General features: G+C 54.9%; 1 protein-coding gene across 3 annotated transcripts in view; it reads right to left on the bottom strand.

The window, feature by feature from the left end:
* Nucleotides 1-22,335, bottom strand: part of KIAA0930 — a 40,981-nt gene extending 18,646 nt beyond the window's left edge. Inside the window, exon 1 of one of the 3 annotated variants that reach the window (XR_014252548.1) lies at nucleotides 21,918-22,335. Coding sequence is in view for 2 of the 3 variants with exons in the window: in XM_082420933.1 (XP_082277059.1) it covers nucleotides 21,918-22,134 (217 nt within the window). In the remaining variant the exon portion in view is untranslated. The remainder of the gene's footprint in view (nucleotides 1-21,917) is intronic. The other 2 variants (XM_082420933.1, XM_082420934.1) reach the window with 2 other exon arrangements.
* Between the last annotated feature and the right edge of the window lie 2,952 nt (nucleotides 22,336-25,287).

Below are 25,287 nucleotides of genomic sequence, written 5' to 3'. Positions count from 1 at the left end.
TGCGCGGGCCTCCCACCATCGCGGCCTCTCTTGTTGCGGAGCACAGGCTCCAGACGCGCAGGCTCAGCAGCCGTGGCCCACGGGCCCAGCTGCTCCGCGGCACGTGGGATCTTCCCAGACCAGGGCTCGAACCCGTGTCCCCTGCATTGGCAGGCAGACTCCCAACCACTGCACCACCAGGGAAGCCCCTCCATCAGTATTTTATTTATTTATTTTATTTATTTTTGGCTGTGTTGGGTCTTCGTCTCTGTGCGAGGGCTTTCTCTGGTTGCCGCGAGCAGGGGCCACTCTTCATCGCGGTGCGCGGGCCTCTCACTATCGTGGCCTCTCTTGCTGCGGAGCACAGGCTCCAGATGCGCAGGCTCAGTAGTTGTGGCTCACGGGCCTAGTTGCTCCGCGGCATGTGGGATCTTCCCAGCCCAGGGCTCGAACCCGTGTCCCCTGCATTGGCAGGCAGACTCTCAACCACTGTGCCGCCAGGGAAGCCCTCCATCAGTCTTTTAAAAGGATGCCTATGAAGGCAAGTAGGTACATGGAAATGCGTGTAATACAACGTTTGGTGAAAGAGCAGAAGCTCAAGCTGTACACACACTGACCACAACTACATACATCACACACCCGAAAGGCAGGAGCTGCTGAACCTCACAGGAAATATGTTTTCTTTTTTCTTTATTTTTACTTCTTTTTTTTTTTTAATATTTATTTATTTATTTATTTATTTTTGGCTGCGTTGGGTCTTCACTGCTGTACGCGGGCTTTTCTCCAGCTGCTGCGAGCAGGGGCTACTCTTGATTGTGGTGCTCGGGCTTCTCATTGCAGTGGATTCTCTTGTTGCGGAGCACGGGCTCTAGGCACGCAGGCTTCAGTAGTTGTGGCATGCAGGCTCAGTAGTTGTGGCTCGTGGGCTCTACAGCGCAGGCTCAGTAGTTGTGGCACGCGGGCTTAGTTGCTCCGCGGCATGTGGGATCTTCCCGGACCAGGGCTCGAACCCGTGTCCTCTGCATTGACAGGTGGATTCTTAACCACTGCGCCACCAGGGAAGTCCCTCTTTTTTTTTTTACTTTTAATATTTTTAATAGTAAGATGATACCACTTTTTCCCATGAATGTACGACTTTTGATGAATGTCATAAGGCTCATTAAAGTGAGAGGAGGGGGATAGAGAAGGGACTCCCCATCTTCAGAGGGAGGAGAGGAGGGTGGGATAGGAGACAGTCCAAGTCCAAAAGCTCGGAAGGGTCAAGGTCAGGGAGAGAGTTCAGACTCGTGGAAGCACAGTACAGTGTGCGGATCTACAGCCAAACATATCTGAGTTCAGGTCCTGACTCTCCTCCTCCCCAACCAGGTGTCCACTGGACCCCTCTGGATCCCAGGAACTCCATCTGTCAGAGGGCTCTAACCTGCCACCCTCCCAGAACCAACGGTGAGGACGCGGGGGGCGGGGGGAGAGGCCAATACGAAAGTCCTTTGTAAGCTGTAAAGTTCTGTCCACATGTACATTCGTGGGGACCCTCTGCACTGCTGCTTTGTGTGTCTCTGTCGGCAGTGTGGCTCGCTCAGATGAGGTCATGGATCCCAAACCTGCCCGTGCCCCTAAACCACGTGGTGCAGTAACTGTGTGAACAGACACATGAGGGGTAATTGGACCCTTGTGTGGCCTGTGAAATCAGTACCAGCTTTTCCCAATACCTGTCCGGCAAGAAATCCCCTGGGTCATAAACCCTGGGAGCCGCCAGTCCAGCAGAGAGCTCCCTAATCTCCAGGACTCTCTCCGTCCCTGTCTCCCTGCCATCTGGCCGCAGGGGCAGCAAGTTTCCGGACCCTTGAATCCAGTGGATGATAGACTTATGGGAGAGATGCAGCCCCAGATGCTGAGCCACTCACTGGGGCAGCACCACGGACAGCTCCATGCCCCCAGGCTGCTCCCTGCTGGGCTGTGGTCCTCACAATCTGTTCTCATAATCCATGGTAGTTATGTTCTATGAAGTAGCCACAAACACTGACTTAGCAAATACCGAACCACTGCTCCTAGGGAAATACAGGGTTGAGTTCCTGCAAGTCTCTGGTTACATTTTCGTCGACCGATCAATATATATAACCTTGTTTTACGTGTGTTTCTGTTTAAAGACACCTTATTTAATATACAGTTGGGTCATTAACATTGAACTCCAGGACACCAGCACTATAACTCGTGCCTGAACGAAGCTTATCTAACATGCATATTCTCCATAAGGCCCATCACAGCCTTCTCTTGCTTGGGACTATACAGCACTTCAGCTTTACGCTTGGGGCCACTTTAAACAGCAAAATCACCACCAAAAAGCACAAAAATGCAAATACATGGCACTAAATAGACCACAAAAATGATGAGCTGAAACAAGGAGGCGAGGCGTCACCTTGCTCAACCTCAGCTGGGACCGTGCACCTACCTCGGGTGACTCAGAGTTTCCCACCACTCTGCACATGTCTGCGATTAACCACAAAAGCACCAAAGGTACTGACGACTTCGGGGTTATGGATAAATTTCTGTGAGTAGGTAAATCTGTAATACAGAATCCATGAATAATGAGGATGGGCTGTATCAGAAAAACTGGTATCTGCCAGCTCCAAATGGGACTACGGGGATCCAGCCGCCTCCCCTGCCTGCAGTGAGTGACTTGCTTTCACAAGTTACCGGCTTTGAACTTCAGAACTGGGAGAGCCCGTTATAGACTAGTGACTCTGGGGCCGCGTGGGAGAAGGCACGCCGCCGTGTGAGGACTAGGACCCGTGCCTCCAGCGCCCAGCTCCGGGTTCTACAACCACCCGGCCACAGATTCTCTACCTCATTCTGCGTGACACTGAATGGGGGATGTAATCGTGCCAACAGTTCAACAGCACGGACAGTGATGACGGCTCACATTTGCCCTGCACTCTACAGTTTATAAAGCCCTTTCACCTGTTACCTCTTCATGGCCACTTGATGAGGTGGGGATAACCTCAGTTTAGTTTAAGACCTCAGTCTTTGGTTTAAAAATAAGGCAACTGAAGCTTGGGAATCCAGTGGCTCGATAGCATCTGGGGCTCAAACCCTGCCACTCATATTCTTTCCAAGGTCCTAGATGTAGGCATATGCATCTGAGTCTTCAGCAAGTCATAATCTTTTTACAGTAGTGACGTCAAAGATCACTGATCACAGATCACCATGGCACGCATAATAGAATATTCAAATCACAGAGGGAGCAATTCTACCTAATTTGATCTATTAATTTATCATGACCCAATAGAAAATGCCAAGAGATGTTTTAAAATAAGAACAGCCAGGAAAATTCAGAGTGATGTGGGATCGTGATTCTTATCAGATATTAAAACATACTAGAAAGCTAAATCCTCATGTCACCATCAACCCAAACTACACAACCCTTCAGTGTTGCAAACAAAAAACCCACAGACTGTTGTCTGCCTGTCCTGCCACGTGGACGAGGGCGACTTGCAAGACAGAAAAGGGCCAGAGAGAGCGGAGATAGGAGATGGAGACAGTGGGGCCACTCAAGTCCTTAGTATTCGGCATTCCTAGTCTTCTGGAGGCTTTAGTTTTCAACTCTTCTACAGATTGTTAGCCAAAAATTTTATTTTTTTAAATTTTTTTATTGAAGTATAGTTGATTTTACAAATTTTTTTAAAATTTTCAAATTTTTTTATTGAAGTATAGTTTCAGGTGTACAGCAAAGTGATTCCATTATATATACATGTACATATATATGTGTATATATTCTTTTTCAGATTCTTTTCCCTTATAGGTTATTATGAATACTGAGTATAGTTCCCTGTGCTATACAGTAGGTCCTTGTGGGTTATTTTATTTTTTTAATTTTTTTAAATTTTTAAAATTATTTATCTTATTTAGCTTTGGCTACGTTGGGTCATAGTTGAAGCACGCAGGATCTTCGTTGAGTCACGCGGGATCTTTCGTTGCGGCATGCGGGCTCTTCGTTGTGGTGCGCAGGCTTCTCATTAGTTGTGGCATGTGGGTTTTCTCTTCTCTAGTTGTGGCACGCAGGCTCCAGGGTGCATGGGCTCTGTAGTTGTGGCGCGCGAGTTCCAGAGTGCGTGGGCTCTGTAGTTTACAGCACACGGGCTCTAGTCGAGGCGCGTGGGCTCAGTAGTTGCGGCGCGCGGGCTTAGCTGCCCCGCGGCTTTTGGGATCTTAGTTCCCCAACCAGGGATCGAACCCGCATCCCCTGCACTGGAAGGCGGATTCTTAACCACTGGACCGCCAGGGAAGCCCCTTTGTTGGTTATTTTAATAAATTTCTTTTTGTCTACGCTACCATGGATTAGTTTCTTCACTTCCAACCCTAAAGAACTCAAGAGTCACCCAACTTTAAGGAAACAAACCAAAAACCCTCCCTTGATCCCACATCACCTCTAGCTACTGTCTCACCAGAAGCTGTCTCCAGCGGAAAGTTTTCAGTCCTCTCTTACTTGGACAGATATGTTAATTTACAGATTTGTTAAATTCTACCATTGTTTTATGGTTTTGTTTTTTGCTTTCCTGCAGAACTCTCTGACTTCATCTCTGCATCGTTTCACTGATTCTACCTTTAAATGTACCTGGAATCCAACCACTTCTCACAAACCACTCTGGCACCGGGGCCAAGCACCACCATCTCCTGCCTCTATTCCTGCCCAGCTCCCTAACTGGCCCCCATGCTTGAATCAGCTCTTGCCACGCCCCTGCTCTCAATCCTCCATGAGGCTGATGTTCTCACCTCCCCTTGGCTCCTTTCTCAAACACCTACCTTCTCAGGGAGGCCTTCCCAAACCACCCTGTTTAAAATTGTAAATCCACCCCAACAGTCCCTACCCCACTTCCTGCTTTATTTTTCTCCATAGCACCTATCACTCTATAGCATCATATATTTTTTACCTATCTTCTTTGCTCTCAGTCTTTCCTGAGTACAGGAGCCAGCAAATTTTTTCTGTTAAGGTCCAGATAGAAAATAGTTTAGGTTCTGCAGACCACACGGTCCTGTCTCAACTACAAAATCACCCATAGCGATACATAAAGAAATGGGCATGGCTATGTCCCAAAAAAAGTTTATTTACAAAAAGAGGCAGCAGGCTGGAGGTGGCCTGGGGCCATCGTGTGCCAGCACCTGCCTTACTAGAACAGATCTCTTTTAACAGAGCATTTTCCTTCTTTGATTGTTTTGTTCACTGCTGTACACTTAGCTCCTAGAATAGTATTTGGCCTATAGGAAACAATAAATATTGGCTAATTAAGTGAATGAATGAAATGAACCAAGTGATTAATGAAAGCAAGGTGGTACTGGTACACAATTAGATCAACAGAACAGAATAGAAAGTACAAAAGCAGAATGAAAATACATGGTAATTTAGTTTATATAAATATTCATCCTTCCAATCTGTAGGATGAAGACAGTTCTTCAACAGTTGGTCTTGGAACAACTGGTCAGCTGAGGAAAAAGAATAAGGTTGGGCCCCTGGTCATGTCAAAACCAATTCCAAAAAAGAAAAACTTCTGATGCCAAAAGTAAAATCATAAGAAAATCAAATAAACCTTGAGTGAATTTTTTTATTCTCTCAGAAAGGGGAAAGCCTTTCTGAGTAGAACACAAAGGCTGTCAAAGAAAAGAATGATATTTAAAAAAAAAAAACAAAAAAAAAAAACAAGAAAAGACAAAAAATAAATAAAAGAAAAACAAAAAAGAATGATAGATAAATCAAACAACATAAAAAATTTCCATAGGAAAAAAAAAACCCCACACACCACAAACAAAGGCAAAAAAAAACACCACACTGGAAAAATCACTGGAACTCTTAAATGAGGGTTAATTTTCTTAACAAGTAAGTTTCATACACTGCATAATGAAATGAAACAGGACGGAAAGGCAAAGGGAGATATAAATGTCTTCTAAGACAGGAAACTATGCTCAGCTTCACACAATTAGAGACATGTAAATGAAAACTACACAATTCTATTTTTCACCTATCAGATGTGAAAAAAATCAAAACACCTGACAACATTCCACGCCGAAGAGGGTGTGGAGAAATGGGGACTTCATATCAGGCAGCAGGATAATAAACTGATGAAATCTGTAATGAGAGCCGCTGGGCAACAAAACCACAACTGCTTCTCCCTTTGACCCAGCAATTCCTCCCCTGAGGGGTTTTTCCTAGTCTTCCATCCGCCCTGTGTGAAATTCTGTAATTCCAACAGCACTGCTTACAAAGTACTGGAATGGTCCCATCAACAGGAAAGTAACTAAATAAATGAGAGATCATTCACAGAATGGGATACAGTGTAGCTTTCAAACATGAATTGAAGCAGCTCTATCTGTGCTGCTAAGGAAAGATCTCGGGTAAATGAAGCGAGGGAAAATATGAGGAGCTAACAATATTAGAGGTTTTTCATATAAAAGTGAATCGTTCATAATGACCCAAGTGCTTGTGGGGTGAGAGGCTGGGGCACTGGGATAATGGAACCCAACCCTCGGGGCTGTTCGGAGTTTTTAATTAGTTGATACCCTCGAAGCCCAACCAGGCTGCCACTGAGCAGGGGCCCAGGGTCAGCAAGTGTTATTTACATCATTGCCAGTGTTATCACGGCCTCTGGAGAGAGGCCAGGGAGGAGAAAGGCGTCTTGGCCTTTTCTCTATGACTCTCCTCAGACCTTCTGAATTTTGTGCCCTGACCATGTTTACCTATTCCAAGAGTAACAAACATTTTTAATCACAATGCAGTTACTTGGGAAAATGCTTATGATAGAAAGCTAAAAAAAAAAAAAAGAACACCAAGGGCTTCCCTGGTGGCGCAGTGGTTGAGAATCTGCCTGCCAGTGCAGGGGACACGGGTTCGAGCCCTGGTCCGGGAAGATCCCACATGCCGCGGAGCAACTAGGCCCGTGAGCCACAACTACTGAGCCTGCGCGTCTGGAGCCTGTGCTCCGCAACAAGAGAGGCCGCGATAGTGAGAGGCCCGCGCACCGCGATGAAGAGTGGCCCCCACTTGCCACAACTAGAGAAAGCCCTCGCACAGAAACGAAGACCCAACACAGCCATAAATTAATTAATTATTTAAAAAAAAAAAACTGGTGAATTTAAAAAAAAAAAATTAAAAAAAAAAAAAAAAGAACACCAAAAAACGAAGAGCAGGCCACAGAAACTGTACACAATGCTTGAAGGAAGGAAATTGCTTTTTTAAAAAAATGCCTAAGAAGAAAGACTGAAAGGAAGTTGAACCCAAACGCCCATAGTGATTAGTGTTGAGAGTGGTGGAATTACAACTTTTTCCTGTTTTTCAAACATTTTGTAGTGTACTAATAATATGCTGTGCATCTAAACAGCACCGAGGGCTCACCGTGTGCCAGGCACCGTGCTAACCACCTACCATCCTCACCTCGGCTGGAGCTGGTACTTGAACCCAGCCATCCACATCTTGCTTAAGCTGAAGCAAACATTTCCCGAGTGCCGCCACTCAAGGCGGGGTGCTCAGTGCTGGGTGGGACGGGGAGCAGAATGGAGCACGGACCCCGCCTACCTGGCGCTGAGGGGGAGGAGGATTTATCAACAACTCACACAGACAATTAGGACGGCTGCCTCATGAGGGTCGGGAGGGCAGGCTGTGTTCCCTGAGCCTGCACGACAGGCGCTGCGCCTCGCTGGGGCGTCAGGGAGCGTGCCCTGAGGAGGGGAGTTTCCTGGTGGGGGGGTGGGAACAGCATCCAAGGTCCTCCCGGTGAGGCCGAGATAGGGAAAGGGTCCAGAAGCCAGGATGCCACGTGGGAGCCCGAGCTGGAGAGGACGCGACCTCACAGGGCCTCCTGGCTGGGTTGGGGGCTTTGTGTTTATCCTCAGAGGACTGGGGACCCCTGAAGGGTTTGAGACAGAGTCTCTCTGCTGTGGGGAGAAGGAAGGGGCAGAGGTATGACCCGCGGCCTGTAGATGCCCGATGCCCAGCCTGTCCAAGGGCCACCTGGGCCAAGGGCCCCGAGAGGGACCTCCTGAGAACCGCCTGGCTCAGGAGCAGCCTCGGCTCAGCCTGGCCCCTCCCAAAGGCTGGGGGTCAACTGGCCTCTTTGGGGAGAGTCCAAGGCAGCCCTTGGCCGCTTCCGCCCCCCGGCAGCCAGGGCAGCATGAATAGGCTTCTGTGGCCCCTCAATAGGCCTTTCATCAACTCGTGCCTCTCAGTGCCCCTCGTGGGCTGGAGACCCTCCCTCAGGGCACAAAAGACAAAGAAGCTGCCCAGGGAGGCCCAGGGTTGCCCTGATGAGGCACTTGGATGGAGAAGTACCGGTCAGGCGGGTCCCCACGTGAGCAATCCCACAGGCCAGGCGGGTCCTCCGCTCCAGCCTAAGGGAAGCACGGGGTCTCAAGGACGCAAGGTGGCCGGGTCAGGAGAGCCCAGCACCTGCCTGGCCCCCTTCTTCTCCAGGAAAAAGTCGAGCCTCCTTCCCCAGATGAGCCAGGCCCTCCAGACAGCCCCTCCAGTCTGCGCTGTGGTCCCCCATGCTGCAGCCCCTCCCTTCATCCCTGACCAAACACCCTGCGCATCCTCAGGCCACCCCGCCCCTCACCATGGAGTCTTCCTGGACCGCACCACGGGGCCCTAGGCGCGTCCCAACCCGGCCTGTGCACGTCAGCTCGGCCATCACGTCCCTGGGGCCTGTTCCCACCACCCGCCCCACGCACCTCCCCTGACGCACCTGAGCCACTTTACCTCATTTGATCTTCACAGAGACCCTGTGAGATAACGTTACTACCTTCATTTAACTGATGAGAAAATCGAGGCTCAAGGTTTGATTCACTTGTCTGATGTCGCACTGCTGGCAGGTGGCAGAGCCAGACCACGGCCCAGAGCTGCCTTCTAAGCCTGTCACACCAGCACACTAATGTGTCCCTTCCCACCATGACAAGGCACCTCACTGGCAGGGTGACCAGGTACCCACCATAGGGCAGGGCCCACAGCGGGGAGTCAGTGAATGTTGAACAAATAACCGCGCGACTGTAACACACTCTGGTTTTCCAGTTTACTCAGAGAGCACCACATCGGCTTTAAAACGCAGCCCAAAGCCACTGTCCCTTCTCACAATGTAAGCCATGCTGCAAAATCCTTAATCCTTAATCCTTACAGCCCTCAGGTCACCCCCAGGAGGCCCTCGGTCCTGGTTACCTAGCAAGATCACAATGGGAGTTGGCACTGGAATCCAAGTCGGGTTCAGCACCCACTCGGAGCCTGCTCTGTGCTGGGCATTACCTGAGGCCGCAGGTGCAGTGAGAAACAAACCCGGACCCCGACCTCAAGGTCACTTTCAAGGGTGAGGCTTCAGTTCCCACGGCCCACAGTTCCCAAAAGCAATCCTCTGCATTCTCCAGAACAGCAATGCTTGCAAACCCCTGCAGCCCTGCGGCCACCGTCACAGAACTGCGGCCACTTCGCTCCCCACCAACTGTTCCCAGAGGGCTTCGATCTTGCCTAAGCAGTTATCAGGCCAAAACAGGAGCTCCACATTCAAATTCCCATCTCCTAGGAGCTCGTCACCGACGTGGCCTTATTCAAACTCCTGACTCACTGTTTTGCTGTGACACATAAACGGGCCTCCAAGACGAGGTGCCGTTCTCCGGAGGGATCTTCGGTGGACACCCACACAGGTGCCCCAGCCCCGAAAGAAGCCGCCACCCAGCCACTGCAGCTCCCGCCTCCCGCCCACCCTCCCCACCTTCCTGGGCTGCGATCACCTGGTCACCGCCCTGATCACTGCCCTGGTCCCTGTTCCACCTCCTCCTGCCCCCACCCCACCGCGCCACGCAGCACGAGGCGCGTGACAGAAGCCCAGAAGCCTGGCCAGCACCGCAAGAGGCTCACAGCCCACCCGCTCCCACCGCTGCACCACAGCAGATGCTGAAACCCAGCAACCCCAGGCCGTGTTGGTGCGCCCATCCTGGCCCGCAGACCAGGCTCAGAGCTGGGGACCAGGCACAGCTGGACCAGCCCACCCAGTGAGTCCAGGCGGAAGAGACTGTCTTGCTCACCGCTGTGCCCCAGCGCCTACTCCTGCAGGCTTCGGGCTCCAGGCCGTTTACCAAGCGCTTCCAATGTGCCAGGATGCAAAGCTGATGACACACTGCGTGAAGCTAGGATTCAAGTCCCCCTCCCCCCAGCCCCCGGGCAGACCCAAAGGACACCTGCCCCTCAGGTGTTCTCCCTTCAATGTCACCTAGCGTAGTCCCTCCAAACACGTCCCACCCCTCCCCCAGGGGCCGCCTGTCTCATTTCTCCTCGCTCCTGGGGTCTTGGTTCCCTTGCTCAATTCCAGCCGCAGCTCCTTCCCCAGGAAGGCCCACTCCCAAGCCTGCCTCCTCTTTCATTTCCCTCCTTTATTCTCGCTTCTTCTAAGACCTTCTTCTCTGTGACAACCAGGGGGCGGGACTCTTCTTCATACACTAGACCGGGGCGAAGCCACACGGAAAAAAAGGCGCCAAATGCCTCTACCTGGAGAGATGGATGTCCAAGCGTGAGAGGGACAGGCCACAGCCTCGAGTCCAGGAGAGCTGGGCCCAGAACCCAGACTGACTACCTGGGACGCTGAACGAGGGCCTTCCCCTCTCTGGGTCTCATCTTCTTCGTCTGCCGGCAGGGGTGACACCCCCCTTCACCACGGGCTGCTATGGGAACGACCAGTGCTGGGCCTGCAGTAACGGGCGGCAGCCGGACTTGCAGGGAGGCTCCCAGACACGTGCCCGGCCGGAGATGACCCCATCCCTGCTCCCTGCGCGGCTCAGCAGCTCCGGCCTAAGCGGACTCCTTGGGGTTTGCCACAGGGAGTGGGGCGGGACAAGGGCTCCCAGGAGCTGAGCAAGAGCTGACGAGCCCCGCTGGGGGGCAGCTCCCTCCTCCCCGGGTCAGGGGAAGCTGGAACGCCAGGCCCCCCCTCCTGGCAGGGGGCGCAGTCTCGGGGACCCCCCGAGGCAGCACCCGCCACCAGATGCTGCGGATCGGTAGGACGGACCTGCAGACAGAGCCGGGGGGCTCGGCGGGTATGAAACCTACAGCCCCGAGCGTGACGGCGTAGCTCTGGGTGGTGGGACGACCGGTTCTTATTTCCATCTGTGGGCTGCAGGGTGGCGTATGCAATTCTTCCTACTTCTGCTTCTTCCTATTTCATTTCCCTTGTCCCTGAATCAGAGCACAGAGCGGCACTGACCTCCCTGAGGTGCAGTGTAACTGGCCCTGCTTTTCTCAAGTGGCTCGGTTTTAGGCAGTAATGCCTGTGGACTGCTGACCACACATCCCAGAACCAGGGGCTGTGAACAGTGGTCCATGTCAACCTTCCTCTCCCCATTTTACCTAAGAGGAAACTGAGAGCTGGAAGGGGGAAGGGCCCTGCCCACAGCGACTCCCGCAGGCCCCGTGGACTTGACCCAGGGCCGTCACCTGTCACAGGCAGCCTCCGTGACACTCTCTGATGCTCTAGGTCTGGAGGCTGACCTCTGCCCGAGGTGGACGCAGGGCAGTAATCAGTCCTACTCTGCCAGGAGAACGGAGGCCCAGAGAGCTGCAGTGACTTCCCCAACGTGACACAGCATTCAGGGAAAATTAATTTCTGAGCCTCCTCTGCCTTCTTCCCTGCTCTGTCTCTGCCCAGGCAGGACCCCCCGTGAGGACTGCCCCACTTGAGGGCTACCTCCCCAAGAAATGACCACCCTCTTCACTCAACAGATACCAACCCATCGATTCATCACCCACACTCCCCTCACAGCCCCTTCCCTGGGCCTCGCTCCACCATCAGTCCCCCCCTGAGCTGGCACAGGGGATGCAGAGCCAGTGCCAATGACCCTGCAGGGGACCCCAGGGGGTGATGGAGAGGAAGTCACACACAGGAGTTTATGCAGTGCCACAGGACTGATGGCAGAAATCGGTACAGGCGCCGTCAAGAACAAAGGTGGGGGGGCCCCAGCTGATCCTCTCAAGGGGTCAGGAAAGGGCCAGACGGGGCCTTGAGCCGAGAACTGAGAGGTGAGGCTCCCCTGAGAGACGGGGCGACAGAGTGGCAAAGTGCGGAGGAGCCCCGCGAGAAGACTCGCACGGCTGGGGCTTAGCTGTCAGCAGGGCCAGGTCACAGAGGATCTTGAACTCTGACTTGTAGGCCTCAGAGGTTTTTAGGGGTGTAAGCAGCAGAGTATGACAGTCAGGAGTGGCAGCCGTGGTGGGACAGAGGACCAGGCGCGGGGGCTGGTGCAGTCCAGCCCACAGGTGACTCAGGTGGGGATGAGGGATGGCTCAGGTCAGACAGAACTCGGCCACACCTGGAGGTGCGGGTGAAGAAGGGCTGACCCTTGCCCAGTCTTGGTCAGGCTGAGCTGGAGGTGACACACTCTGGGGAGACGGGTGTCCGAGGGCAGTCAGCAGTGGGGGCTGGTCCGTGATGGGTGTGGGCGGGATCAGGGGGCAGCATGATCGGTTACCCTCTACCCACCTGCCACTACCATCTCCCGGGGAAGCTCTCAGCCCCAGGATGCAGGGCCAAGCCCAGTCCAGCTCTGCATCCCCGGATGCTCAGTCACTATGGCCTGCACGAGGGAGGCAACAGTGACTACAGTTACCTAAAAATGTACACGGAGAGAGGGGTGGAGAGCACAGAAAAGGTGAGCAATCAACTGGGTCTTGGGTGGTGGTGCGGCTGCAATGGTGCCCGTGAGCAACATTCCAGAAAGAATGAGAAGGCAGAAGCCCAGGCCCGCCTCACTCGAGGTCCCCGTCACCCTGAGCCTCAATCCCCCTCTGTAAACAGAGACAAGAGCCGCCCACGATTCCGCTCAGCAGCTGTGAGCACCAGTGAGGACGCAGCAGAGCCCTTTGTAAAAGTCGGGCTTTTTCCTGATGATCTTGATAGACCCGCTCCTCGTAAAGGATAGTTTGTACTCTGCTTTTCTCATTTGTTCTGTCATAAGCGTTGTCCCAAGTGTAAACAGTCAAGATTCAAAGCTTGTCCCAAACCAAAGGATTTTTACACTACAGATAAACAGCGACAGCACCTCCAACTACAGGACTAAAAATTAAGCCCCTCTCCTTTTCACTTTGCCAAGAGACACTTCTCACGTATCCACTGGTCATTCAAGGGAGGCAAAGAACATATCCTTTAAAACAGGGGGCCCAACCCCCGGGCCATGGACTGCTACAGGCCCGTGGCCTGTTAGGAACCCGGCCGCACAGCAGGAGGTGAGTGAGCGAAGCCCCATCTGTATTTACAGCCGCTCCCCATCGCTCGCGTTACCGCCTGAGCTCCGCCTGCTGTCAGATCAGTGGCGGCATTAGCTTCTTGTAGGAGCGCGACCCCTACTGTGAACTGTGCATGTGAGGGATCTAGGTCGGGAGCTCCTTATGAGAATCTGATGCCTGGTGACCTGAGGTGGAGGTGAGGCAGTGACGCTAGCGCCGGGGAGTGGCTGCAAATACGGCTTATCATCAGCAGGGAGGTTTGACTGCACAGAGACCGTAATAAATCAATTACTTGCAGACTCATATCAAAACCCTATCAGCGAGTGGCAAGTGAAAACAAGCTCAGGGCTCCCACTGATTCTGCATTATGGTGAGTTGTATAATGATTTCATTATATATTACAATGTAATAATAATAGAAATAAAGCGCACAATAAATGTAGTGTGCTTGAATCATCCCCAAACCATCCCCCCCACACACTCCGGTCCATGGAAAAACTGTCTTCCATGAAACCAGTCCCTGGTGCCAAAAAGGTTGGGGACCGTTGCTTTAAAAGACTCAGGCTAACCGGGTATTTGTCTTGTATCCCATCAGACACAAGACTCCCTTTTTAGGGACTTCCCTGGGGGTCCAGTGGTTAAGACTCCACGCTCCCTATGCAGGGGACCCGGGCTCGATCCCTGGTCAGGGAACTAGATCCCGCATGCCGCAACTAAGAAGCCCGCATGCCACAACTAAAAAAGATCCCACATGCCGCAACTGAGGCCCGGCGCAGCCAAATAAATAAAAATAAATAAGTAAATATTAAAAAGGCGGTTCCTCCCAAGTGAGCTGATGCTCATCCTGCACGGCCTGGACCGTGCAGAGGGTCCTACCCCAGCTGGGCGGCCCCTACCTCGGCCCCCAGACGCTCTGACCCCTCGTCTGCAGGTTCACCAACAACCTCTCAGCTCCTGCTGCGGCCAACTGGGCCCTGAGGGGCCTCCTTGTGCTTCTCTCCCTCCACACCCCAGCCCGGTCACTGCCCACGGAAAATAAGGACACCCTGCCCTGCCCCCAGTGGGCCTCGATCTCTTTACCTGAACCGAGACAACAGGCGGGAGGGCCCATCAGGCATTCTGGCTCTCGTGCTCAGTCTGCCAGGGCCCCCTCTGAGCTTCACCCACCTGTCCGCACAGCAACAGTGACAGGCTGGTTGAATTCTGGATCTTTCTTGTCCATCTCGGCTCCCCCAGGATGGCTGTGACCCTGAGGATGTTCTGCTGCCCAAGCCAAAACCAGGAGGTGGGGAGCAAACTGCCAGATCAGCCCCGACGCCAGGAGGGCACGACGTCAGGCAGAGGGACGTCAGGTCCGCTCTCGGAAGAACACCTGTCCCAAAGCCGCGCAGCAGCATGCGAGAGGACGGACTGGAGGGCTGCCCGTCACACCCAGCACTGTCTCCCCGCCCACACTAGCCCCCGGAGGGTAAGAGCCAGGACCAAGGCCTGCACTGCACCCACAGGGCCTGGGCACAGGCAGCCTGGCACCCGTGCTGACCCGGGGGCCACCGTCTGTTGTCCCCAAGGCTGGGCGGGCAGGGGCCGCCCAGAGCTGGAAGTGAGAGGGTCTTGGAGGGGAGGAGCAGCCTGGGTCCACTCAGCTCCCAGGCCTCCCCGTCCCCAGCTGCAGGACAAAGGGCCCCTGCCTCCCCCGCTCAGCAGGCAAGCCTGGAATCCCAGGGAGAAGACGGGCCTGGAGAATCACCGACCAGCGGGCACCCGGCCCCAAGCCCCGTCTGAGGCTGGATCCTCTCTCAGCAGCTGGCACACCCGGGTGCCAGGAAGCCGTCACCCACCACTCACCTTTCTTCCTGTTTGTGCCAATGCCAATGATTCAGAAAGTTTTCCATGGGACTCCCATGATAGTCCAGTCGTTAAGAATCCACCTTCCAATGCAGGGGATGCAGGTTCGATCCCCAGTCAGGCAACTAAGATCCCACAGGCCGCGGGCGGGGCAACTAAGCCCACGCGCCACAACTACTGAGGCCACACGCTGCAACTAGAGAGAAGCCCATGTGCTGCAGCAGAGGATCCCGCATGTTGCAACTAAGACCCGACATGGCCAAAAATTAAAATAAATAAACAAATAAATAAATAAATAACAAAGTTCTCTATGAGTTTGGTAAACATCTGTCTGCCACCCGTCACATCCACCTATGGCCCTAGTCCTGCCTTGGGGGTCAGACAGCAGCCTCTAAGAAATGGCCTCCCAGGTTGGCAGCCGAAAGAAGTCATCCAAATGCAGAAAGCTTCGCACAAATGAAGAGGCCTGTTGCAAGCTATTTATAAGAGTGAAAAACAGGATCCAAGCTAAGTTTCCCACAAGACAAAACCAATTAAGTAAATTATGGCACATCCACTCAACTATCCTGTATCATTTAAATAATGTTTAGAGTTTGAACAACACGGAAAATGTTTTAGGAATTTTAAGTGAGAAAGCATGATTAAGAAACTTTATGCATAGAATATCAAGTATTCTTTAAAGGGGCTTTAAAAAGATTGGAAAGCAAGATGCTGCAAAGTTAATAGTGTGACTGCATGATTGGAACGATGAGTAATTTTTTTCCATTCTCTTATATTTTCCAGTTTCCATATTGTACATGTAACATTTTCTAATTGGAAAAAATCTGTCTGGGAACTTTGATGCTGTTTTTTTAACAAGAGTCCTGCTCGGGGCTTCTCTGCAGTGGTCTCATGGCTTGGCTGGTATTCCTGAGGCCGCCCGGCCCAGTGAAGGAGGCAGATGTAAATAAGGAGCCAACGCTGCAAGGAGGGGGCACGGCTTGTGCGAGGCCTCAGGGAAGGGGCAGAGCAGGCACTGGCGCCCAGGCCAGGGGAGGGGCGAGGGTGCCAACACAGCTGATGGCCCTCTCGCTTTGCCAAGAATCCCTGCAGCCATGACCCTCAGTCTCCTTAGAGTGCGAGGTCCAGAGTCCTCAGCGTTCTCTGGAAGGCTGCAGAGTCCCTGCCTTGGGAGAGGACCACACCGGCAGCGGCCCGGGCTGCTCCAGCCCCAGAAACGGATAGAGGCCGGAACCCACAGGCCTTAAAAATAGGCGCAGGAACCGAAAGAGACACCACTGCCACTCTAAACGGCCACACTTCCTCCCCGCTGCACTGCCCCAGAACTAGCTCTGCCTGCCTTGGGGACAGAGGGCCCAGAGAAACTGGCCCCAGCCACTGCAAAGCAGTCTGAACTTCAGAGCTTGAATCCAACCCTGATTCCACGTGCAGGCACGGGGCCAGATGTTTGTGTCCTTTATAACAACAACAGCATAGAGGATCAACGCCGTGCCAGGGCTTGTGCTGGGTCTGTTCCTGCCGCGTCTCCTGCAGTCCTCACGGGGCGGCATGAGGCTGTGCCTGTCACTTCTCAGACAATTTCCATGACCCTACAGACTCTGCTGTCTCCACTTTACAGATGAGGACCCAGAAGCTCCAAACAGTGGCATGGTGTGCTTAGGCCCCCGGTCTTCCCTTCCAGCCACACCTCCCATGAACATCCCCCGCCCACCACTGAGCCCAGCTACACTGCACCGAGCAAGACAGAGGGCTGGGCCGAGCATGCAAGGTCCCCTTCCCGATTCACAGGGTGGTGTCAGGTGCCTCGCACGTGTAGGTGTTCAGCACAGAGGCGAGGCTCACAGGAAGGCAGTCTCCCCCGTACTCCTCTGGCTCATTCCAGAACTCTCTGCTGGATGGCTACTGGCACCTGACATGCCTCGGCTGGAACCCCAGGAACCCCAGTTCTGCTACCTCCCAGCTACATGACCTTGGGTGAGTCACTTTCCCCTCTGAAGCTTGGTTTCCTCATCTGCAAAATGGGCTGGTAACGGAACCTGCCTCCATAGGAGGTGCTGCTGCAGGTCCAGCGGGGCTGGCACACGGCACGTGAGCAGCATCCCTCGTGCTAACGGCCTCTCCAGTGCCGGTCGGTCCACGAGTCAAACACCCGCCAAGCTGCCGAAGGCCAGGCCAAGCGAACACCAAAGTCCCAGCCGGGCATTCGGAGCCCCAAACACCGCTCCAGCCTCAACTCCCACAGCCAGGCTTCAAGCCTCCCCGCTCCTCCAGGCAAGTCCTGCCCACCCTAGCCCCCTCTCAAAGGCCACGCCTACACGAACCCCCCTGGTCGGCCGAGGTGGCCCCCTTCTCTGTGCCCCTCACAACCTCTCACACCTCGACCTGGGCCCTTCCTCAGCCCACCTCGTGCCAGGCAGCTGAGCACACCTATGGTGGCCAGGCCACACGCACCCGAGGCCAGGTGTGAGGGCTTCACCCCTGCTAAGAGCTCAAACAGATTCTGCCACTTACTGGCCATGGGACTGGGGGCATGTTACTTCACCTCTAAACCTGTGCTTCTTCACCAGGACAAAGAGAACAGTTTAAAGATACCTACCTTAGAGGATTATTTTGACGATAAAAGGAAATGGTGAATGTGAAACACTCCTTTTGTCCCACAGCACTCCAAAGAGAGAGAAAATTCCCTAGGCCACCTAAACGGGGGCGAGAGCCCAAGAATAAACAGCTCTAAAATGCTCAGCCTTGGGGACTGCCCTGGCAGGCCAGTGGTTAGGACTTTGTGCTTTCACTGCCAAGGGCACGGGTTCAACCCCTGGTCGGGGAACTAAGATCCCGCAAGCCAGCTGCGGCCATGGGAAAAAACAATAAAGTAAAATAAATTGAAAAAATAAAATAAAATAAAACGCTCAGCCTAGGCAGGGCCCAATACAAGCAGCAGGCGGAAGGCCCCTCCACTCACAGCGCCCCTCCGCCACTCAGACCCGGGTCGTGTCCATGTGACTTGACCAAACGCCAGGGGCGTGCTGCCCGTTGAAGGGAGCCTGCCCACACAGCACGCGTGCGCTGACGTCCAGGGCCCGTTAGAAGGCCCGAGCCCCAGGAGGAAGTGTCAGGCTATCTCCACCTTTGGTCCAGACGTCTGCATCACACAACAACTGGGCATTGGACCACCTGATTCTTCCCAACTCAGAGATTCTGGAGCCCCGCAAAGGCCGCCTCAGCCATCAGCCTGGCTCACCTGTTACCTGGAATCACAGGCAGTTTCCTGTGGATAAAACACCAAAATCCGGCTCAGAGTGTCCACAGCCCTGGCTGCTTCCAGCAGGATTTTTACTTCAGCCAAGTCACCTGTTTATCTGGCTCTCTCTCCCCGCTCAACTGCAGCCACACCCCACGCAGCACGGATCAAGGCTGATCCCCCCACCTGGCACGGAGCAAGTCCTCAAAAAAATGCTTCTACTGCAGAGGCCACAGTAGACAAGATTCAAAAATCAGGTCTGGATCTCCAAGGTACTTTTCATCATGCAACCAAGAGACAATGCGGGCAGGGAGAGGGGGGTAGTCGCTTTCTCCCATCTCATAGACGGACACTGTGACTCAAATGATAACAGCGGGACTTCCCTGGTGGCGCAGTGGTTAAGAATCCGCCTGCCAATGCAGGGGACACAGGTTCGAGCCCTGGTCCGGGAAGATCCCACATGCCACGGAGCAACTAAGCCCGTGTGCCACAACTACTGAGCCTGCGCTCTAGAGCCTGCAAGCCACAACTACTGAAGCCCGCATGCCTAGAGCCTGTGCTCCACAACAAGAGAAGCCACCGCAGTGAGAAGCCCACGCACTGCAACCAAGAGTAGCCCCCGCTCGCCACAACTAGAGAAAGCCCGCGCACAGCAACGAAGACCCAACGCGGCCAAAAATAAATACATAAATAAATAAATTTATTTTTTAAATAAAGAGGGACTTCCCTGGCGGTCCAGTGGCTAAGACTCTGTGCTCCCAATGCAGAGGGCCCGGGTTCAATTCCTGGTCAGGGAACTAGATCCCGCATGCTGCAACTAAGACCCGGCACAGCCAAATAAATAAATAAATAAAAGAAATGACAACAGATTGTCCAGGGTCAAGCGTCTCCCCCAGAGGCTCCCTTATACCTTCAAAATACCTGAAGTTAGTTCTGAACAACCTAAGCTTTAATTAAACAACAACAACAAAAATCTGGGAGGTTTAAGTTAATTCATAAATGTAACAGGTTGTCCCAGCTGCAAAGTGGAGATGAGCAGGTGACATGGTACAAGTGCTTTGGGGAGGGCGTTCTGGGTTCACGCCTGGGCGCTCGGGCCAGTCATTCTGTCCTAACTCTACTTTGGGCGTGAAGTCACTGTTTAGCTTGCCCTTCTCTGAACACATTTCTCATCTGAAAAATGAGAGAGACGGGCAACGTGAGCCCTTCTAAGACTTTAGGTTTCCAACTTCCTTGCCCATCCACACCCTTCATTCCCCAGTCCAGAAAGTAATCCTCTCATTCATTTGCTGAGTGTGCCCTGGGGCTCTGCTCTGCATGGGCCCCGTGCTGGGCACTGAGGAGACTCAGACTTGGGCAATGCCCTTGGGGGGGGGGGGGTCACCTGCTAACTGGGGAGACAGCCACACAGACCATCACAGTGCCACAGTCGTCCGTTCGTCCACCGGACGCGAACCCGGTACAAAGAGAGCACAGGCAGCAGGACAGTGTGTGGAGGAAGGGTCCCCGGGGGGCAGCATGAGCTCTGAGGCCTGAAGGGAGACCTGCACGTGTTTGCAGGGCAGGTTAAGTAGGAGGTAGCTTTCCAGGCGCAGAAAAGAGCAGAAACAAAAGTGCAGCGCATCAGAGCACTACAGGGACTGAGTTCTGAGGGGCTGGGGGTGGGAAGATGGGAAGAGCTCGTGTGTGAGGGGGAACTAGAGGCAGGAGGGAAGACACAGCAATAGTGCAACCACCAGGCTGTGCCGTTGGCCTACTATGGGCAGGTCCCCTCCCCAGATGCAGCGCAGTAGGTGCAGTAAGGCCTGGTTGGGACATCTGGGGGGACAGGCACTGGGGTCACACTGACCAGGGGTCAATCCCAGCTATACAGCTTCCTCGCAGACTGCCCCTGGGCTAGTCTCTTGCCTCTCTGACTTCAGGCTCCTCATGGGTGAAGTGGAGATAATGTTCCTGTATCTGGCAAGGTCAGTATCAAATTGACAGAGCCTGCATAAAGCACCTGGCACATACTGAGTGCTCAGGAAATGCCAGGTGCTACAGCAAATTATTGTTCTTAGGGGGTGGCACTGCAGGCTCCTGGGGGCAGGGACTGTCTAACAGGGCAGAGAGATGCTCAGAGGACAGTAGGACCATGTTGACAGGGGAGTGAGGAGGGGTGCCCGGAGCTGCTGAGCCAACAGGGCTGAGGGGCCTGAGCAATGGTCCCTCCGACCCCTCCCCTCTCAGACACTCTGTGCCAGGTGACAGGCGGCCTGCCAGGCGGGCATGAACATGTGCTGAATGAACGAATGAGGACCCTTCCATTTCTGCTCGAAACTAATTAGTGACACCTTTTCAGAAGAGACCAGAGAACCTCTGTCCTCGTCCATCCCGGCCTGTAGATGCCCCCACCCCCATGCTTGAAGAAAGCTTCGTTCCAGGGCAGGCTGGGCTGAGACCTGCTGAGGGGAAATGTCTTGTACCAAGTCTGCCTCCTGCAAAAAGGAGGACGCAAATTTATTTCCTCTCGTCTTCCAACCTCCAGGGTGTGGCCTACTGAGGGGCCTGGAATGCCTTGTGACCTTAGGTGGGGATGCGCTGGCTCTTTGGGACTCAGTTTCCCCAATGGTGAATGAAGGGGAGTGGGTCTGGCAGAATCTCCAACGTTGACATTCCCTTCTCCACAAAATGCTGTCGCCCCCTCAGACAGCCCCAGCCCAGACTGGGGATGAGGGTGGGGATGGGGGGTGGCTGAGAACGTGGTATGAAGTCATTCCCGCAGGAAGAAGGGAGGGGTCTTTTCAGAGAGAAAACGGCCTCCTCGGGCTTTAGTCTGAACACGATCCGTCAGTAGCCATCACTTCACGCCCAGCCACGCCGGGAGACCCCACCTACACCTGGAGCCCCAGGCTCTCGCAGACCACACGGGGCACCTCCACCCCATGTCACCGGCCCATCTAGGACTTAGGGCCTCCGTAGACCAGCGTCACACCCAGAGAGGCGGCCGGCCCCGCTCCCGCTGCCAAGCGGGTGGGTTCAGGGGGCGACGGTCCAACAGGTCCCCAGTTAGAGCCAATGTGCAAAGAGAACGGTGAGGGAAGACAAAGGCTTTGGGACGCCGGAGACCTGCCCTCCCGGCGAGCTGGGACGGTGGCCGGGGCAGCTGGCAGGGAGGTCTGCCCGGAGCCCACGGGGCCCCGGCCCTGCCATGTCGGGCTCCGGGTCTCCCCAGAGCCAGCGCCCGCACTCCCTGCAGCGGCACTGAGGCCCCAGGGAGGGCTTCCTGGAGAAGGAAGAGGCCGGGCGGAGCCACGGAGGGGAAGGAGGGAGACGGGCAGACGCCCGGATGGACAGACAGAGGGAGACGCCGAGTGACCCGGGAGACAGACAAACAGGGACGCGAGCGTGCCGGACCGCTCTTGGGACCAAAATCAGAGACGGAGACGCGGAGGCACAGGAAACAGCCGGCCGCGGGGAGCCGGGGGCGTGAGGGGGATGCGACACGCAGGGAGCCCCAAAGACACACGCAGAGACAGAGACACACGCAAAGACAGAGACGCGCAGAGACACCCAGAGGCGCGCACACCCCGACGACGCGGCGGCCCCGGCCTCGACCCCGGCCGACCCCACTCACCGAGGCCGCAGACCTCGCGGCGCAGGCTCAGGCGGCCGCGCTCCTCGGCTATGGCGCGCAGCATGTGCTGCAGCGAGCGCTCCTCGGCCTCCGCGCCGCCCGCAGGCTCCGGGGAGGCGGCGGCGGCGGCGGAGGGGAGGGCGGGCGGCCCGGCCCGGAGCCCCGCGGGCGCGGGCGCCGAGGCGCAGGCCCGGCCCGGCGGCCGCGCGGAGGCCATGCCGGGCCCCGGCTCATCGCCCGCGCCGCGCCCGCGGGGGCCCCTGGCGCGCCCCGCCGCCCCCGCCCCGGCGCCGCCCGCCGCGAGCACCAGTGAAGCCACAATCCGCCTTTGTGCGCGTCGCCGCCGCCGCCTCCTGCCGAGTCCAGTGAGGCGAGCGCACCTCCGCGTCGCCAACACCGCCCGCCCGCCTCCAGGCCGCCGCCTGCCCCGCCCGGCCTCGCCCGGCCCCGCCCCCAGGCCATCCGAACCCCGCCCCCGGTAGCTGCCCACCCCGCCCCTGCCCGCCCTCAAGCCACACCCCAGCCATCCAGGTCCCGCCACCGGCTCCAGGCCCCGCCCCCGATCAGCTAGACCCCGCCCCTGGCACGCCAGGCCTCACCCCATACCCGCCCCAGGCCACGCCCCGGGCCGCCCTCCTCTGACCTCCGGCCCCGGACCTACCGGGCTGGCTCCCTTCCCCACCCTCCAACGCCCGGTCCGCTCCGGCCCCGCCCGCCCCAAGCGTCTAGCCTCCGGTGACCTCCGACTCCGGCCAAGCTCTTCCTCAAACGGCTCTCGGGATTCCGCCTCGACCTTCGCCGGCCCCTCCACCCCTGCGCCCACTTTCTCCAGACCCTCCCCCCAAGGCCCACCCCAAGACTGACCTCGGCCCCTGCACCCCCTCGGGCAGTTTGGCGTCTCTGAGCCCCTCCAGTCGCCCCTTCCGGGCCGTACCCCCCCTCCCCCCCGCCCTGCCTCGCCCCGCGAGAGACTGACTTTGTCTCCTGCCCTCCCCATTGCCACCCTCGTTTTCTCCTCAGTCAAGTTGTCAGGACCGGTTTCCCCTGGGAACTTCCTCTTCGGAACCCAGAAAGAGGTCACCCTCCCCCATAAAGAGGTCTCATGGGGGGACGGTGGCAGAGCCCTTCCTGCCCCCAGACTCCTCCGCCTGGCACAGCGCAGGGCGTTGAGAAAGGCTATGAGCCTGTTTCCTCAGCTGTACGATGGGGTCTCGCTCTGAGTGTTAACTAGGTATGAGGGTGTTGAGGGGTGGAGAGCTATGAGGGCAGCTGGGCACATGCTCCTGATGAAGGCCAAGGTCCAGTGGGCATCCGTCCGCGTGCTGGCCTCCACTGAGAGAGGAAGATCTAGGTGAGAGGCAGCTAGAGGCCCTTCCCAGACCTCAGCCCCCGTGGCCCATTTCTAAGGACCTGGAGATGCAGATGGAGGGAGAGTGCTGAGATCTCCCAACTTGCTAAATGGCCAAGGACATCCCCCTGCAGTCACGCTAGCCTCCGTCCACAGACCCATCAAGGAGGGGCCTGCCTCCAGGCCCCACCCCCCTTCCCTCCTCCCCCATCCTTGTAACACATGCTTCCTCATTTCCTTTGGGTCCCAGAGTCACCTCCTCTAAGAGCCTGCCCTGACCACCTTACCTAAAACACCAGCTTCCCTCCCCTCTAGCCCTTTACCGTGCTTTCTTTTTCTTCACAGCACGGCACTTACCTCCGCTGACATCCCATTATATAGCTACATGTTCTGTTCATTGTCTGACTTCCCCACTGAGGAAGGGGTCTGTCTTCTGCACAGCTGTAGTCCCGGTGCCTGGAACATTGCCCAGCACGAAGTAGATGCCCAATAAATACATGTGGGATGTGCAAATGAAGAATGAATGAGAGGCCTGATAGGGAAGCAGGGAAGTGGAAGAGGCAGTAAGGGACCGTGGGGTATGGCAACCGCCCTGGAGGAAGAAATGGGTGGCCTGGATCGTGCTTCAGGCCTCATGGTTTGTTTTGTGCCACCAGGCCTTGCGTGCCTCAGGGCAGGGTCGGAGCCTGACACCTCTGTGTCCCCAGCACCAGGCACAGGGGAGGGGAGGGGTTGGGAGGCTCTGTAGAGAAGTGTGGAGTGAGAGAAGTAATGAAGCCAATGACCAGCCGTGCGTGTATGTTCTCCTCTGGGCCTGCTTCTGCATCTGTGAAATGAAGACACTGGCCTGAGGGCTATGGCCTCTGGTTCTGAGTCTGGACAGCTGGGATTTGGGCTGGTAAAATGGGAAATGGGAATGACTGAGCAAGGGCCCAGAGGCTGGCAAGTCCAGGGGTCATCTCTCTCTTTGTTTCCCCAAACTGCACCATGACCCTGCCTGCCCCACTGCCACCCCTTTGCTTGTGCTCTCCCCCTTGCTGGAAATCCTTTCTTCTCCTCAGCTGTGTTCATCTTCGGGACCCACTTTCCCTGGGAAGCCTTCTGGTTAGGGCTGGTCAATGCATTTGTATTCTTATGTCTTTCACAAACTCCCTCCCCACGCCCCCAACACACACACACACACACACACACACACACACACACACACACACACACAGTTACCTCCATAGATTCTGTGCCAGAGGACCCTCATCGAATCAGCTCGTCCCATTTTCCCTGGCATCCAGCCCAGGACAGGTGCCAGAAAATATTCGTTGAATGAATAAATGAACAGCACTTGGGCTCTTTCCTTTTTATTCAATCATACTCCAAGTATTGCCCACATCGGAAATTTTTTTTAATATTTATTTATTTATTTGTTTATTTATTTGGCTGCGTCGGGTCTTAGCTGCAGCACTCGGGATCTTTCGTTGTGGCATGCAGGCTCTCCAGTTATGGTGCGAGGGCTCCAGAGCGTGTGGGCTCAGTAGTTGCGGCGCACAGGCTTAGTCGCCCTGCAGCATTTGGGATCTTAGTTCCCCGACCAGGGATCGAACCCGCGTCCCCTGCATTGGAAGGCGGATTTTTAAACACTGGACCACCAGGGAAGTCCCAGGAAATTTTTTAATGTCAACAAATGTTGAATAATATTTTGGACTTGAAGTGGGCATGAGCAGGGCTTCTGGGGTCCCAGGGCACGTTCTGTTTCTTGATCTGAGTGCTGATTTACATTGGTGTGGTCAGTTTCTAAAAATCAGACTGTAACTTTTTGAGTTATGCACTTTTCTGTATATATGCAGAATGTAAAATAGAATTAAAAATAAAAAGATTTAAAATCCTTGAAAAAAATCTGGTTTAACCATATTCCCCATGACAGTGAAAATGTTCTTTTCTGCAAAGAAGTGAAATGTATTTTTTTAGAGAGACCACTGAGGGGAAGAAAAGAATACGTAGGCAGAACAATGGCCCCCAAAGATGTCCAAC

This window comes from Balaenoptera physalus (assembly GCF_965194825.1).
Source record: "Balaenoptera physalus genome assembly, chromosome: 13".
Taxonomy (NCBI): Eukaryota; Metazoa; Chordata; class Mammalia; order Artiodactyla; family Balaenopteridae; genus Balaenoptera; species Balaenoptera physalus.
The sequence above is the reverse complement of the archived record's forward strand: the minus strand, read 5'-3'. Positions and strand labels throughout refer to the sequence as shown.